This window comes from Gorilla gorilla, chromosome 8, assembly GCF_029281585.2.
Source record: "Gorilla gorilla gorilla isolate KB3781 chromosome 8, NHGRI_mGorGor1-v2.1_pri, whole genome shotgun sequence".
Lineage (NCBI taxonomy): Eukaryota > Metazoa > Chordata > Mammalia > Primates > Hominidae > Gorilla > Gorilla gorilla.
In genome coordinates, this window is record NC_073232.2 from 87,039,415 (window position 1) to 87,056,859 (window position 17,445).

A 17,445-nucleotide genomic window follows, 5' to 3' on the forward strand; every position below is an offset into this window, starting at 1 on the left:
CTTTTTCTGCAATTAAAGATAAGGATGACAGGTTATAAATATGATGAAGGAACCAGGTAAAGAATAATAGGACGGAAAGAGTGAGAAAGTAAGACTCTACCTTCATTGATCAGACTGGACTAACAGACAGAGGTAAAGCCAGCTGAAAGGTAAGCAGAAAAGTATTTCTCTCAAGGACATACTACATTTATAAAGTGTCACACAAACTCCTTCTTTGAGTGACCTGATTTTTTTTTTTTTTTTTTTTTTTGAGACAGGGTTTTGCTCTGTTACCCAGACTGCAGTGTAGTGGCATGACCATAGCTCAGTGTAACCTTGGCTCCTAGGCTCAAGCGATCCTCCTGCCTCAGCCTCTGTAGTAGCTAGGACTGCAGGCACACACCACCACGCCTGGCTAATTGTATTTTTTTATTATTTTGTAGAGACAAGGTCTCTCTATGTTGCCCAGGCTGGTTTCGAACTCCTGGCCTCAAGCAATCCCCCTTCCTCGGCCTTCCAAAGTTCTGGGATTATAAGCACGAGCCATCATGCCTGGCCTACTGATTTCTTACTGAGAAAACCGATTCTACAAAAATCATAGACTATTACAAACCGTTGTTTGAAATTGTATCAGTAAGAATAAAACATTCCACTCTTGCTTGGAGGACCTAAGACACAGAGAAGCAGCCTTGACTTCCAAGCCAGGTGAAGGAAAAAGGGGTTTCTGAAGACAACACTTCCCATCTATCTTAACTGTAGTATTCACGGAAACAGAACCTGGGGTCCATGGTGGCCCAGACCTGATGTTAATGCCTTTATTTGCAGCTCTGCTTTGCCTGGGGCCTCTCAAAAACACTGCTTCATTTAAATGTCATCAGAACTCCACACCTCCCAGAAAGCCCTGGATTAATTTCATCTATTCCTTTGTTTGGTGAGATGTTCCAAGGTTCCTTGAACGTGAGCTCTTCTTCAAGGCAGTGGATTAATAAACCTGAATCTGTTGAACTCTGAATTTGTTTCTGGAGGTATTAGGATGATTGGGTGAGCACAGGTAGCCCTGGAGGTTTTCATAGTTCAGTCCTTCATTTTACAAACAAAAATTGGGGACGAGGGGGAGGAGTTGTTACTGCAGTTCTTCTGCAGCACCTCAGAGCCACTTCCTCAGAGCCACTTCCCTGTGGAATTTTATGGTACTCATCTTCTAAAACTAGAAGGCAAAGTCAACTACGGAGTGGTCTTCCTTGGATATGCAATGAACAAATTTACCTAGGCCTTTTATAAAGACCATCTTTAGGCTCCAGGTCAGTCATTCCTCCAGCATTGGGATTGATGGGTTCCGTATGTTCATTGCAGGGGAAGTGGCGGGAATTTGCTGAACTTCGTGGGGGTGGCGAGGGTGCGGGCTGGATGCAAGGTACTGGGCCGCTGGAGTGACAGAGATGCTGTGTGATGGGGGCTGAGGGCTCTTCCCCCTCCTCACCCTACTGCTCCACATTTCTTCAGCAACCTTCTTCATTCCTTAGGAAAATTTTCCTTTTTCTTTCTTATTCCTGTTTCCCCACATCCCACTCTCTCAGGAAAGAGCTACCCTTCATTGAAATCTTACTTTTTTCTGGCAACGCGCTCTAAAAAGGTGGGCCAGGAATGATTCCCTCCACCCCCAGATAAAAATGAAAGCAACACTTCCTTTTAGGAATATAGTACTTTCTGTTTTTAATTTTAAAGCTAGTCAAGTGACACAGTGCGAGTGGAGAAGAAACAAATCTCTGGCTGTGATCAATTAGCTGCAAACACCACCGCACCTGGACCAGCCTAGTGATTTATTTAAACAAACGACATTAAATAGTTAAAGCAAACCCCTTCTCCCTCAAAGAAAAGAAAGCTAAGTGCGTCTGCCTTAGCTCTGGGCAATTCTTCGGCGGTTTGGGATGGCGGGTGGGAGCTGCCGCCCTGCGTCCCCAGGAACTTCTGCGACAGGGGCAGTACAGTAAAATTTGAATCTGCGACCCCGGGCCAGGAGTGGTGGTGGAAACGGCAGCCCGGCCGCCGCGGCCGGGTGCGAGCGCGCGCACCGATTGGTCGCCGGGCCGCCCGGCCCACTGCGCCTGCGCAGTCCTCCTCCCGCACCGCCCAGTCGCCCAACGGCGGCCTCAGGAGTGATCGGGCAGCAGCTGGTCGGCCAGCGGACGGCAGCGCGGGCGGACGGGTAGGTCCGGCCTGCTCTTTGCGAGGAGGAAGAAGGTGGCCACTCTCCCGGTCCCCAGAACCTCCCCAGCCCCCGCGGTCCGCCCAGACCGTCAAGGGGGACGCTGAGGAGCCGCGGACGCTCTCCCCGGTGCCGCCGCCGCCGCCATGGCTGCCATGATGGATCGGAAGTGAGCGTTAGGGTTAACGGCTGCCGGCGCCGGCTCTTCGAGTCCCGGCTCCCCGGCCGCCTCCACCCGGGGAAGCGCAGCGCGGCGCAGCTGACTGCTGCCTCTCACGGCCCTCGCGACCCCAAGCCCTCAGCTCCGGCGCGTTCCCTGCAAGACTGAGCGGCGGGGAGTGGCTCCCGGCCGCCGGCCCCGGCTGCGAGAAAGATGGCGGACCTGGCCGAGTGCAACATCAAAGTGATGTGTCGCTTCAGACCTCTCAACGAGTCTGAAGTGAACCGCGGCGACAAGTACATCGCCAAGTTTCAGGGAGAAGACACGGTCGTGATCGCGGTGAGTGACCCCCGCTGGCACCCCTCATCCAGCTTCTTCGGGCCGGCCTGTGCGGGGAGTTTAGGGAAGTGGCAGGGTGCAGAATTGAAAGGGAGCGGCGGTGTCCCCAGCCCTCCCCGGCGGGGTTTGCCGGTTCAGATAACCCAGTGGAGGGAGACTGCGCAGCTTCGCGTGCGTTCCTGGATCGCCCCCACCCCAGTCTTCGGCGCCGGGAGACGGGAGGCGCCCAGCCTCAGCCCTGGACACTCCCCCACCTGGGGCAATGGAGGAACGTCCGGACAGCAAGTTCAGTGCACGTTTGTCTGCGTGTGTGTGTGTGTGCAATTACGGATACTGTTGGTGTTTTGGATTAACCCCAAATTTGCCATTCAGAAAATATGTAATGCTAATATAAAGTTCGGATGGGGACATTGAGCTCTGAGATAAGCCGTAGTATACTTTAGTAAAGATGCTTAGTTTTATAGAAACATAACCAGTCCTTGAACCGTATTGTTTCCCTCTGGGAGAAGGAAAAAGCACCAAAAAGAGGTACAAATATTGTCTATACCTCCAACTTTCACCCACCACTTTTTGAGTGATGGAAGATTTTTCATGTTAACAACTACAAATGGCAGATCGATGATTGTAGAAAGAAATAGTTGAGCTTTTTTTTTTTTTTTTTTTTTTTTGTAACAGGATGATCAATTTTGTTTAATCTAGCAGACCTAGCCGACTTTGGTTGGGTCAGATAAGTGCTCCGAAAGACAAATCGCATTCTTGCTAGGTTTTATGGGATAACAGCCTAGGAAAAAGTATTAACTTTTTGTTTTTATATCAGACAGAAAGTGTTATAAAAACAGGCTTATAAGAAAGATAAAAATTGACCAGTATTAGATTCATACTTCTGCAGTTAAGGTCTATCTTGAAGAAAATTGTTGTTTGGTAATCCCAAGAATAGTGAGATACTGTTTTTTTGTAATGAAAAATATAACTAGAGTTGAGTAATCATTGTCAGTGAGACCAGAATGTGAGGGCTTTTAAAGGTCTGATCTCTGGCATTGAAAGGTCTGGGAAAATAGCACTCCTAGTTGAAGGAGATTAAAAATTAATTGTAAAGTATGGCATACGAAACAGTGACTAAATTATGTTGCTCTTTGTTGGTAATGCTATGTAGTAGAACTAACTTTCTACATTGTTACCATGGTATGAAATTTTAATATGTTAATTTTTCCTCTAATGTCATTCTATAGTTAATACTGTATTGGGGCTATTTAATTTGGAAATAGGGCAGAGGTCACAGGAGATGGGACGTGGATGATTGAAAGCATTGACACTGAAGACAGACTGAAGTTCTTTAGGGTTTTGATGTGAAAGTTTCTCCAAAGTTCAGCTCCAAAAAATGAATTGTCTTAGCTCCTTGGTAAGGCCTTTGGCAAACAAGTCATTAGGCCACTAACAACTGCCAACTATTACTGTGTAAAGACTGTCAGGCGAGTTCTTTGTTAACAAGTCCACTAGAAAAACTCTTGTGTAAATGACATCATAGCCCGGCAGAGGCGGAGTAGTTAAGCCCAGTAATCCTTTTCCTTTGGGATGGTATATTTTACATATAGTCAGGAGGCTTGCAAGGCCTGGATTAGTTGTCAAACTTGAGGCTATTAGTTTCTTAAGAGTTTTTGTGGTTTACAGTACTCAGCTTCTGCAGTGGTTGGCACATCAAACCTAGTTTTCTGTTTACACTTGTTTTAAGAATGTCTTATTTCTTCAGGTTTTGTGTTTACACAGATCTGTAGTTATCACTATGATTCTTTTTGTTGGAATGCTAAAATTTAGGATTCATAAAATGTACTAAGATTAGAAGGTAAACTTTGATGAGGCACAAATATGACATGAACTATGAAGAAAGAACTAAAGGAAAATGAACAAAGGAAACATACATTTATTCTAGGTTTCCACTGGGAAAAAGTTGCTTATAAGTTCCGTTTCAAAATTTCAGTACTCTATATAAATGGTAATATTAGGAATAATGGATAGGTTGTTGGTTTGTGAATCCGTAATGAACAGTTAACCTTTAGGTAAGCTGATAAGCATTTTAGTTGTTTTTTGGTTGGTTGGTTGTTTTTTTGAGATTTTTTTTTTGAGATATTTTTGAGTTTTGCTCTTGTTGCCCAGGCTGGAGTGCAGTGGGGTGATCTTGGCACACTGCAGCCTCTGCCTCCCGGGTTCAAACGATTCTCCTGCCTCAGCCGCCCCAGTAGCTGGGATTACAGGCACGCGCCACCACGCCCAGGTAATTTTTGTATTTTTAGTAGAGATGGGGTTTCACCATGTTGGCTAGGGCGGTCTCGAACTCCTGACCTAAGGTGATCCACCTGTCTTGGTCTCCCAAAGTGTTGGGATCACAGGCGTGAGGCACCACGACTGGCCCGTTTTTTTTTTTTTTTTTTTTACGTGTAAGCAAAAATACATTACAACTGAATAACATAGCCTTAAAAAATGAAAGGCAACATGTTTTGGTTCATTGTTTACAGAAACTAGTTTCTTGCATATAGTAACGACATTAATTATTGAGGTCTCATATTTTTGTTCAATTTTTTAAATGAATTATTTCATTTTGCAAAAAGTTATAAGAGCAGCCAGGAGGAGCAGAATTGGAAAATCTGTGGGTAAAATCTTCTCGGTTTGGTTTTTTCATTTTACTGGTTCCTAATCCTGATTCATAATGAGCAGTTTAGGAGAGAATTGCTGCAATGCAGCATTTAAAACTAAATTTTTAAAAACATGATTTAAGAACATTTTGTATACAATCTTCTATTTAGATCAAAATTGAAAGAATATTGTAGTTTATGATGTTAGAAGCATAATCAGTGCTCATGGAGACAGTAATTTTTAAGGATTCTGATTTTCTTCTAACTTGAGTTTTTAATACTTTGTCTAAATTTTTCCTGCTACTCATGTAATCAGTGATTTTAATATGACACCATGGCAGGCAAATCTTTCATAGTGTTTCTGTGTATGCTGTACAGCCTTTAATACAGAATTTATTTTTAATTAAGTGCTTGGTGAAGTGCTATAAATGTAACATCGAATGAAATGAATTATTTTATGAAAGTCTTTAAGTGATATACATATAAACTATTTGCTTTAAATTAGAGAACTTGTTACCCGCAAAGCAAGGAGGACAGGGAAACAGTTTATGTCTTTGAAATGAGCTTGCTGAAAACACCAGAAAAAAATCAATAGAAAAAATTAGGAGCTTGCTAAAAACACCAGGAAGATGAAATGAATTATTTTATGAAAGTCTTTAAGTGATATACATATAAACTATTTGCTTTAAATTAGAGAACTTGTTACCCGCAAAGCAAGGAGGACAGGGAAACAGTTTATGTCTTTGAAATGAGCTTGCTGAAAACACCAGAAAAAAATCAATAGAAAAAATTAGGAGCTTGCTAAAAACACCAGGAAGAAAAATCAATAAAAAAATTACATCTATCTGTTTATGAATCATGAAAGTAGAATATGGTTATTTGCATCATTAAGTATCTTTACAAATCATTATTCCTTATATGGTACACTGTAAAGGCTGCCAAAAACAAGCTGTGGTAGTTCCGAGAAATTAGAAGAGAATAAAACTAATTAGATAATCTTGCCCAGTTCCTTGCCTAAGCAAAACAACATTCTCGCTTTTCAAGTGAATGATTTGGTGTTTGAACCTTCTTGATTACCTTAAGAGGGAAAAATGAAGGAGAGGAGGGAACCATCATCACATACCTTTACAGTTGTAGAATGTTAGCCCACTATAGTGTTTAACTAAGGAAAATCTAATATAATACACTCCCAAGTGATCTGAAATGATCCGCTATTCAGAATTCCAGAGAAAGACATATCCCTGCCAGAAGGGTGTCCTTCATAACCAAATTTGGTCTTCAGCCTGGTCGGTGCATACTCAAACAGGAATCACTTCCCTTAAGGAACCTAAGGTATGCAGTTGAGATCAACTTATTCCTTTTTGATTTGTCCCCTTAAAGCATCAATCAGATGTGAATGCATCTTGTGACTTGGAGTTATTAGTAATATTGAAATCTGAAACTTGGAGGATCTTTGAAGACACATGGGATTAAAAGCTGCGTAATGTACATTTCGAGGCTAAAAACCAGGTTTGAAAAATACAGATGTCCAGATGAGTTTTTCTTTAATTTATTTGAAAAATAGAGATATGCCTTAATTATAGACCATTAGAAATAATTTTTGTGTTTCACAAAGTCTTGATTTTCATTCCAGGAAGCCAGAGTCAGTAATTTATGGCTAGATCTTTAATTAAAACATTTGCCTTACTTAGTATTACAAAATCATCATTTGGTTTTGCAATCAAGATAAGAAGACTGTTTTGTCAACTTAATGCTAAACACTTAATTTTTATTTAACAATAACTTCTAGAAAGATAATCACTCCAGTCTCAATTATTTTTATGTTGGTGTGTTACCTTTTAATAGTTGCCATTTATATTTTAGTAAGGTTGTGGTGGTAGTTTATATATTTGCTTGGAGTTGATAACTAGAGTAAGCAGCTTCATAAAGTACTTCTGAAGACAGGCTTTACTATTAAAACTGTTTACTATTATGAAGCTGTTTACATTATTTCTGGCATATCTCTTGGTAAATGGTTTAGGGGCAGTATTTTCTATTGATGTAAAAATTGAGGCCAGGCATGGTGGATCACGCCTGTAATCCCAGCACTTTGGGAGGCTGAGGCAGGTGGATCACTGTAGGTCAGGAGTTTGAGACCAGCCTGGCCAACATGGCAAAACCTCATCTCTACTAAAAATACAAAAATTAGCCAGGCGTGGTGGCACATGCCTGTGGTCCCAGCTACTCAGGAGTATATTTGTAGATACATATAAAATTCCCTTGACATTACTTGATCACTTATATTAGATCCAAGTGTATAACTTAACTTAGTATTCAGGTTTTTACCTGGCCTTATCCTCTATTACTCTTTGAACCCTACAGTCTGTACTAATTATTTCTAAAATTGTGTTACTCATCTACAATATCTCATATCTTTATAGTCACTAAATGAATGTCTGCTGGATAAATGAGGGAAAATTACTTTCTTTTTGCATAGAAAAACTATTAGTATGGTTCGTTTTTGGGTGGCGATTGTTATTTTGATTGTACTTAACGTTTGTTTTCAGAATTGTTCACCATGAATATATCTTGTGTCAGCAGTAAAATAATAGATTTCTTTTAGTCACACCTGTAGAATTGAATGTTAATTGTTTCAGTAGCACCTGAGAAAAGGATACGTTCACATATGTCACAACTAAAGAATAATCAGACATCGATGCCTATTTTAAATTGATGCCAAAGTGAGATCAGCTTCTTGTATCTGTCAGTAATGCTTTCAGCTTTAGAGGAAAAACCAACAGCTAATAGTGGCTTAAATAAATAAGAGGATGTTTTTCTCACATAACAAAAAGCCTGGATATAGGCCCTTCACGGTTCCTCACTCCGTTATACTTTGTCGTCCTTAGCTGTTGCTTTTCATCATCCTGTTTGTCATATTTGCAAGATGGATGCTACAGCTCCAGGCATTCATTCCAGGAAGGAGAAAGGGCAGTTTTAGCTGAGATGGTCCTTTTTATCAGGATAACAACACCCTTCTCAGAGACCTCGAACAGACAGCCACTTCATATTATTCAGAGCTTGGTCATGTGACTACTAGTTGCAGGGAGACTAGGCTAACAGGTATTTGGCTTTCCGGCCTATTTATTGGGAGGTAGCAAGGGAAAGGGGAATTGGGAATGGCTTTAGGAGTGTCTGGTTCATTGTTACTTTTATTCAGACTTTGAGGTGGGGATGTGGAGGGTAGTAGGTCTTTTTCAGCTAAGACTTAGGAAGTGTTTTCTAATGTTAAGGGCTTTTTCTGGGGTCATGATTGTTTTGTGTTTTAGGGCCCAACTTCCTTCCTTTCCTTTAGGAGAAACTAGAGAGCAGGCAGATACTTGCAAATACCTAGAACCCCTTGCCTCTTATTTTTGGATACCTACTCTTTCTCCTAGATTATTAAAATTGTTCCTGCAAGCATTTAAACTTCCTCAGGTCTTACAAGTCTTAAAAAAAATAACTTTTTTGGACATACAGCAGATTTTCTGCACCACTTGGTTACCTCCCATTCTTTTTCAGTCCATTCCAATCTGTCATTGAGTACTTTTTAGTTTTGTCTTGGCCTCACAACTGTATTTGACATAATCACTCCCTCCTTGAAAATTATTATTTTTTGTCTTGTATGGACACCACTGATTTTTTTTTGTTCAATACCCCTGGCTCTTTCTCAGACTATATTAGTGGTTCTCTGAGAGTGGTCCATGGAGTCCCCAGTATCATTTCTGGGGTCCAGAAGATCAAAGCTGTTTTCAGAATAAGATGATGTCTTTTTAACCGTTTTGATATTTGCATTTGATCCTTGCTCCTTGTACTTCAACTTAACAACTTCCATCGGTTTCTTGAATGCTACACTGTTCTTTCTGCCTTAGGATCTTTAAGCATCCTCCCAGTGCCTAGACTACTTTCCTACACGAAACCTTTTTCACCCTTCATGACTAATACTGGGGAGAGTGATGATGAGTTAGTTGCTGCTTATTCTTCAGTTCTTAAATATTCTTTCTCCAAGGGTGTTTCCCTGATATTCTGCTTTCCCGTAGACTTAGGTTCTCCTCCTATATTCTCTCATTGCACTTTCATAGCACTCAATTGCATGAGTCAGAATTCTGGTCACTTAATTTTTTAATGTCTGCCCCACTATTATTTATGCTCCACTAAAGCAGAGAGGGAATCTCTTGGTTATCATTCTAGCAAGTCATCTCACATTCCATAAGTATTTGTTAAATGAAAGAATGGTTGAAAAGCTGTTGCAGGACAGGCACGGTGGTTCACACCTGTAATCCCAGCACTTGGGGAGGCTGAGGCAGGAGGATCTCTTGAGCCCAGAAGTTCAAGACCAGCCTGGGCAACATAGCATGGTGGCACATGCCTCTAGTCCCAGCTGCTCAGGAGGCTAAGGTGGGAGGATTGCTTGAGCCCAGGAGGTTGAGGCTGCAGTAAGCAGTGATTGTGCCACTGCACACCAGCCTGGGTGACAGAACCGAGACCCTGTCTCAAAAATAAATAAATAGGTATTTAAAAAAATAAAAATCACTCAGCAATATTTGGCTGCCATAGTAGTGCTAATTGTAATTACTGGGAGTTATAATTGTAATTACTGGGCCCTGGGAATGCAGCAAAGACTAAAGACCATTCTTGTTTTCCTGGAGTTTATTCTAATGGGTTTGTGCATGGTGATCCCTTCTACTTCAAAGATTCAATGATATCAAATTATGCATACTAGGTATACTATTTTGAGGATTAAATATATTATATGATGGCATTTGTAAAGGTTAGAAATGTTCATTTACCTTTGATTTGTATAGTTGAAACACTTTTTTGTTTTTCAGTCCAAGCCTTATGCATTTGATCGGGTGTTCCAGTCAAGCACATCTCAAGAGCAAGTGTATAATGACTGTGCAAAGAAGATTGTTAAAGGTAAATATATTCAATCTGCTGAGTTGTCTCAGCAATAAGTAAATAAGTTTGTGATCTTTTCTACTTACTCAGCTTTCTTTTTTCATTTTAATGCCCCTTTCTTCTAAGTTAATTGCAGAAGAAAGTTGTTTAAATAATAAAAAGGTCAAACACAATTAGTAAATATTCTATTGCTCAAATTCCATGATCTAATTATATACAGTACCTAATTAAGGTTATTATGAGAACTATGTTACACACTTATTCTTAAGAGATGCATTTCTATTAGATATTCCCAGGAGAGTTTCCAAGGTGGCAGTTCTAGAAAGAGAACAGTATGAGAATGAAAACAAAAGGGCTAGACACATTTCTAAAAAGTAGTGGAAAATGGCAGTCTATCATTCTTCCATTCCATTGTTATTCCTTCCCCAAAGACTTACCTATCCCTTGAGGAATTTAACAAGGGTTGCCAAGGGTGAGAAAAGTATATACATTCCAGTTAATACTATAACTTATACAAGAATATTTATAACTTTATATATTCTAAAACCATTGAATTTTAAAGCTGAGAGAGTGCTCATTGTTTATCTGGAGTTACTTCCAGTTACTGTAGAAATCTGTTTAATCAAAGGAATGGCTGTTACTTTGTGATATGATTTATTTCATTTTTTGACACCTGTAGTTGTTACAAAGTGCTTCTTAGACTGAGGCGAAATCTGCGTTGTGGCATTCATCACATTAAAAGAATTGGGATTCAGTATAAAAGTAGGTGGATTAGGATAGCATAGGAGCACAGATGTTCATCCTAGTAACAGGAGATAAAGTGGAGTTATAGAAGGTTTATAGATGAGGTGAGGGAGGGAAAATGTGGATGTACTCATTATATCAATTTCGTATTGTCTAATACAGGGAGCAAAGTCATCATGGAGATGAGGAAGGGGGAAGAGGTTCTAGGGAAAGGCATGAAATGGATGGATTCAGGCAGTGTGAGAGTATTGCCAGGCAGTATTAAGGGCCCACTCGAGGTTAGCTGCTGAAAGAGTTGATTTTTTGCCCATCTGGAGTTTTGCTAGGTGAGTACAAAAGAGGGAAGTGGGGGACAAGAGAATTGAGGATATAGTCAAAGAAGTGATTGTAATGGTGCACCATGGGATCTAAGGTGGTTAAGTTACAGGAAGAAGGATATGAGGGAGGCTGAAGGGCAGTGAAAAAAGGTGGTAACATTAGTGGGTTGTAGATCTCAGTGGGGTCAAAGATTTATTGGAATCAGGGTACTGGACGGAGTAATAGAAGGTGAATACAGACAGTCCCTGACTTAGAACAACTTAAAATTGTTCGACTTTACGATGGTGCAAAAGCAATACACATTCAATAGAAATATTCAATAGAAATATTTCTAGTACCTGTACAACCATTCCATTTTTCACTTTCAGTATAGTATTCAATAAATTATATGAAATATTTAACACTTTATTATAAAATAGGCTTTGTGTTAGATGGTTTTGCTGAACTGTAGGTCAGTGTATGTGTTCTGAGCACATTTAAAGTAGGCTAGGCTAAGCCATGGTGTTTCGTAGGTTAGATGTGTTTGATGCATTTTCAGCTTAGGGTATTTTCAACTTACAGAACATTTATCAGGAAGTAACCCCATCGTAAGTTGAGTAGTATCTCTACTTGAAATTGAGATTATGGAAGCAATGCAGTTAGTAATGAAAAGGTAAAGGTGTTGTCATGGAGTTGACTTCCGAGGTAGTAAAGAAAGGATAAGGCCAGACATGGTGGGTCACACCTGTAATTCCAGCACTTTGGGAGGCTGAGGTGGGAGGATTGCTTGAGGCCAGGAGTTTGAGACCAGCCTGGGCAACAGCGAGACCCCATCTCTGTTTTTAAAATAAAAATGAAGAAAGAATAAGATCGCAGAAAATTTGGTCAAGGAGCTGAGAGGCCAGGGTATTTTAGTGGGATTATCTGCTACAGACTTTGAAACCACCAGTACTGTTTTATTACAACAGTAATGGTATTGGTGAGAGAGAGTGAACTGGGTACTGACATCTTCATAAAATGAAGGGGAATTAACACTTGTAATTGTGTAAATGACTGCAACAAAGAGGAACAGGGTCATCATGTTATAAGCATCATGTGGTTTTCCAGAGGGATCTATCATAGAACACAATTTTACTACATTCTTTGATTGAGACATACTTCTGTCTGATCAGTACAGTTTAAGATTACATTAGCTTTCTAACTAATAGAAAGTTACCGATTCATGAATTCATGGGCAATTTGAATATACAGGTCTTTTTTGTATCTCTTGCCGCCAGCTTTAAGCCCCATTCCATACTTGCACTTTGGAGAGCAAACCTTTAAAGTGCAGATTCCATTTTGTTCATTTTAGCTCTTAATCATATTTTGAGTTTTATTTTTATAATTACCTTACTGGGGATCTAGTAAGTTGGCTGTCAGCACATTTGATAAGTCTATTAAAGTGTCAAAGGTTTTGAAGTTTGAAAAATATGATTCTAAATCATTTATAAAGTCCTTAATGGGTCATGGTCCCTAGGTTAATCTTCTAAAATGAATAAGATTGTTGGCAGTTATTTCAATCACACTGTTTGGGTATTCAGCCGACTTCAGAGCCTCTTACCTATACAATTGGCTAGTCCTTAGTTTGTCAACATACTCACAAGAAAATGATGAAAAACTTGAATCCTTTTTTCAAGCGATGGTGCATGACTCTAGTATTTGCCCAAAGTACCAGCTGAATAACCATATCCAAACAGGAAATGAGGTTAGTTAAACCATAGTCTTTACTTAATAAAATTTTGGTATACTTATTTCCATAATTTATCCCTTTCCCCATTTTGAAAATGTAAATAACATTAGTGTCGTCTATTACCTTTGTTCTCTTTGGCTTTTAAAAGTAACCTACAGTAGCTGTGAGATTTTTATTCCTGGAACGTAATCCTCCTTAGTAACTAGAAACTTGGGCTCATTTGAAGCTATTCTTTTGCTATCGTACTATCCACATAAACCTTAAAGTCCCTTTCAACAATGTTTATTCTGTTGTTCTGTTTTGAGGATCATATTTGTGGAAGATGGTAGTAAATAGAAGTACCTCTGTTTTAATATCATCAGTTAATATTTTCTGGTCTTTCCTAAGCAATGCAGGTTCATTCATTCATTTTTTTTTTTTCTGAATGTGACTTTAAAAGTTCTTTTTAGGGCCTTAGTTTTTATTTTGTTTTGGTCTTAAAGTTACTTATCTTGGACTTTTATCTTTCTCATGCTCTTCCCGTGAGTTCTGTCTCTCCTCTTGTATATCCTTAGTTACATAGTCTCTTAATAATAGGCTGATACTCAGAGTTTTTCAAAATCTATCGTTTTTTAAGTGATACCTAACCTTAAGGAAAAGAAAAAGATGAAGTCTGTTTTCCTGACGTTTAGGATACATGCATCTATTACTTTTGTTCTGTTTTATTACTATTTGCAGTTCTAAGATGAAATCGTTTGCTTCCTGAAATTTCTCTTCTTTTCTCAAAATTTCAGTCCCTTCTTCATCCTGCTTTACTGTTTGGAACTGTGTTCAGGATAATAGTTCCCTTCTCTGTAATATGGTAAGAGTATAATCTTTGGAATCAGACAGTCCTAGATTGAATTCTAGGCTCTGCCACTTTCTTGCTGTGTGACTTTTGGCAAGTTACCTAACCTTTCCAAGTCTCCATTTCTTCTTGTGCAAAATAGGTACTAGGAGTTGTTAAGCACAATACAGGTATCAACTGCTAATTGTGTCCTCTGTCGTTGTCTTCTTTTTTTTTTTTTTTTAAATTGAGACGGAGTTTCGCTCTTGTTGTCCAGGCTGGACTGCAGTGGCGCCATCTTGGCTCACTGCAACCTACCTCCGCCTCCCGGGTTCAAGCAGTTCTCCTGCCTCAGCCTCCTGAGTAGCTGGGATTACAGGCATGTGCCACCATGCCCTGCTAATTTTTGTGTTATTAGTAGAGACGGGGTTTCTCCATGTCGGTCAGGCTGGTCTTGAACTGCCAACCTCAGGTGATCCGCCCACCTTGGCCTCCCAAAGTGCTGGGATCACAGGCGTGAGCCACCACGCCCAGCATGTGTTCTCTGTCTTCTTAGAGGACATTATTAATTCAATCAGTCGTGTTTGTATTTGGGATAAACTCATAGTCTCACCTATTTCTACTGTACAAAATTAGACTTCCAGCAAGTGTTAGAATACAAGGTTTCTATCATAATCTCTTTCTTCTTCTATGCAACCTTTGTAATTTATGTCAGTATCACCTGGTGATGATTTCCTTTTATCTTTACCCAAGTGCTCTGTACCATTTTGGAGGAGACTGCATGTAGTAGCTGGTGGGACTTGTCCTGGACAAGGATATGAATGTGGCAGAGTTACCAATAAATACACATATTTAAGGAGAAAGATGGCGTAGGGGTAGGTCGTGGGTACCTAGGGAGGTGTGAGGATAGGAAAGCAATTAAATACATGGTAGGTTGTACTTGGGACAATCATTGTTAAACAGATTGGATGAGAAGCCATGGTTAGAAATTGTTGGTAGGCAAAGATCAGCAGAATGATGGGCCAGCTGGGATTTCTTTTGAGATAGGGATTTGATGAGCAAGTTGCCAGTAATGACCTGAAAGCAGATAGTACTCTCTGGGTTGCCGACAAGTTCATTGAGAATGCACTGGCTCATAATTATCTGGACAAGTTTATAACTTGATTTTATGTAGGGCTATTAACATTCCCTATCTGTAGATTTGTTAGATACAATTGTTTCTTTTGAATAAGGTTTATCCACTTGTATTCTCTTGAATTCTGAATCTGAGTGATTTGTTTCCCTTGTGTTAAGTAGCTATTTATTCATTGCCCACTATATGATAAGCATCTCATCAGGTCTTTGTAGATTTCCTGTTTTTTCCACCATGGCTTCCTGACCTGAACCCTCTGCCGCTGTATTCACCTTTGGTTTTTCCAGAGGTAGCCTGCCTTGTATTTATTTTGGTTCCTCTGCTCCTTGAGTATATAGTACAGTGGTTAAGAGCAGGTCTCTGGAACCAAGTCTATTTGCATTTGCGTCTCAGCTTCATCTTACTAGCTGTGGAGTTACAGGCAAGTTATTTAACCTCTCTGTGTCTCAGTTTTCTCATCTGTAAAATGGGACTAATAATAGTACAGTGCGGGCTGGGCGCGGTGGCTCACGCCTGTAATCCTAGCACTTTGGGAGGCCGAAGTGGGCAAATCTCCTGAGGTCAGGAGTTGAAGACCAGCCTGGCCAACATGGTGAAACCCTGTCTCTACTAAAAATAAAAAATTAGCCGGGCATGGTAGCACATGCCTGTAATCCCAGCTACTTGGGAGGCTGAGGCATGAGAATTGCTTGAACCTGGGAGGCGGAGGTTGCAGTGAGCCAAGGTTGCAGTGAGCCGAGGTTGCGCCACTGCACTCCAGTCTGGGTGACAGAGCAAGACTCTGTCTCAAAAACAAAAAATGAATAGTACAGTGCACAGGATTTTGTGATGATTAAATACAATAATATATAAAAAATGGTTAGAACCTGACTCATTGTAAGCTCTCAGATGTTAATAGTAACTTTATATGATGACTTCTAATTCGCAGAGCTTTTGCCTAAGTGGTCATTTTGCTGGGGAGGCTGAAGTTCAGGGAGATACAAAGTGACTTTCTAAAACGTAATGTACTGTTATCTCACTACCTAAATATGTTTTTTCTGTTGATACAGTATGAAAGAAGTAATACTTTTTCAGAGTTGTCCACCTCTGTTTCTCATAGGAATGGCAAAAGTATATTTAAAAGGGTGAGGGAGGCTTTAGAAAGATCCTGTACATTGGTGATGGTAATAAATATTCAGCAAGCGTTTGAGTTCCTCTGGAGTGCCAGGCACTGTGTTAGGAGTTAAACACGGTCCTGACTTTGAGTTGACAGGCTAGTGAGTAAAGCAGACAGGTAAACTGACCGAATACTCATTGGTAAGTGTTATGATTAAATGCAGATACTGTAAGAACACATAGGATGAGACTTTTACCCAGATGTTTTGGGGGTGGGTTGTGGAATTGGGTTAGAGGAAGAGGTAAATGTGATACATGAAATAATTTTGCTTTCCTTCTCAAAAATAAAAAGATTTTGAAGGAAAGTTTCAAATGTTTGGAGTCTCTTAAAATCTTCCCAGGGAAGTTAGTAATGATGTCTTTTTTTCTCATTAATAAATGTTTCTGTAGGAAATCTGTTATCCAGTTAGTTGTGCCCATGTTGGGGTTATTTTTTTCTTTTTAAAATAATGAATAAAAACAAGGATTGGCTTGCTTATTGGTTTACTTTTCACTGTTATATGCTGTTTCCAACAGAGGCTTCTCTTTTTGTTTTGACTTCCTCTAGAATAGAATGTAATTTCATAGTACCTTTCTTGTCACCAAAAACAACAAACAAAATCCTCGAAAGCCAGAAATCAAAGGATTGCCTTTTTCCCCCCTTTGACCTAATAAAGGAATATATTTAAATGTTAATGCCAGAGGCTAGAAAAAAATTTCATAGGAGGGTCAGGTGCAGGGGCTTACTTAGGCCCGTAATCCCAGCACTTCGTGAGGCGTGAGGCAGGAGGGTTGTTTGAGCCCAGGAGTTTGAGATCAGCCTGGGCAACATAGCAAGACCCTGTCTCTACAAAATTTTTTTTAGAATTAGCCAGGCCTGGTGGCATGTGCCTCTAGTCCTGGCTACTTGAAGCTGAAGCAGGCAGCTTACTACACCCAAGAGGTTGAGGCTGCAGTGACCAGTGAGCTATGATTGTGCCATTGCACTCTGAACAGAGGGGAGACCCTGTCTCATAACATTTTTTTTCATAGGGACTTCTTGGTAATTGATTTTGAGGTAGGAGTGAGTGTTACACTTTGTGTGTAGGATAAAGAGGAAGGTCGGGGTTTGTGAGGATTAGCTACTAATTAACCATCAATTAGTCTTGTTTCTAAAATCTCATCTGTATGTAAATTGGCAGAGGATTTTTTTCTTTTTGGTCACATAAAGCTTTGGAGTGTAGATGTAATGACATTTGAGATGTACACTGATAGAAGAGATTCTTTATTATAAGCAGTGGAATTTAAAATTTGTTTCTTAATTAACCACAGAAAGCAGTCTGGGTCCAGAGAAAATTGCTTAGATGGGTCATCACTAAGAAAATTACTGTTGTTATATA

The 17,445-nt window shown here is 40.0% G+C and overlaps 1 protein-coding gene across 1 annotated transcript in view; it reads left to right on the forward strand.

Annotated features, from left to right (window-relative positions):
- Positions 1-2,104: 2,104 nt before the first annotated feature.
- Positions 2,105-17,445, forward strand: part of KIF5B (kinesin family member 5B) — a 50,496-nt gene continuing 35,155 nt past the window's right edge. The window contains exons 1-2 of the mRNA XM_004049238.5: positions 2,105-2,684; positions 10,156-10,243. Of these exons, the coding sequence (XP_004049286.1) occupies positions 2,559-2,684; positions 10,156-10,243 (214 nt within the window). The 5' untranslated portion in view covers positions 2,105-2,558. The remainder of the gene's footprint in view (positions 2,685-10,155; positions 10,244-17,445) is intronic.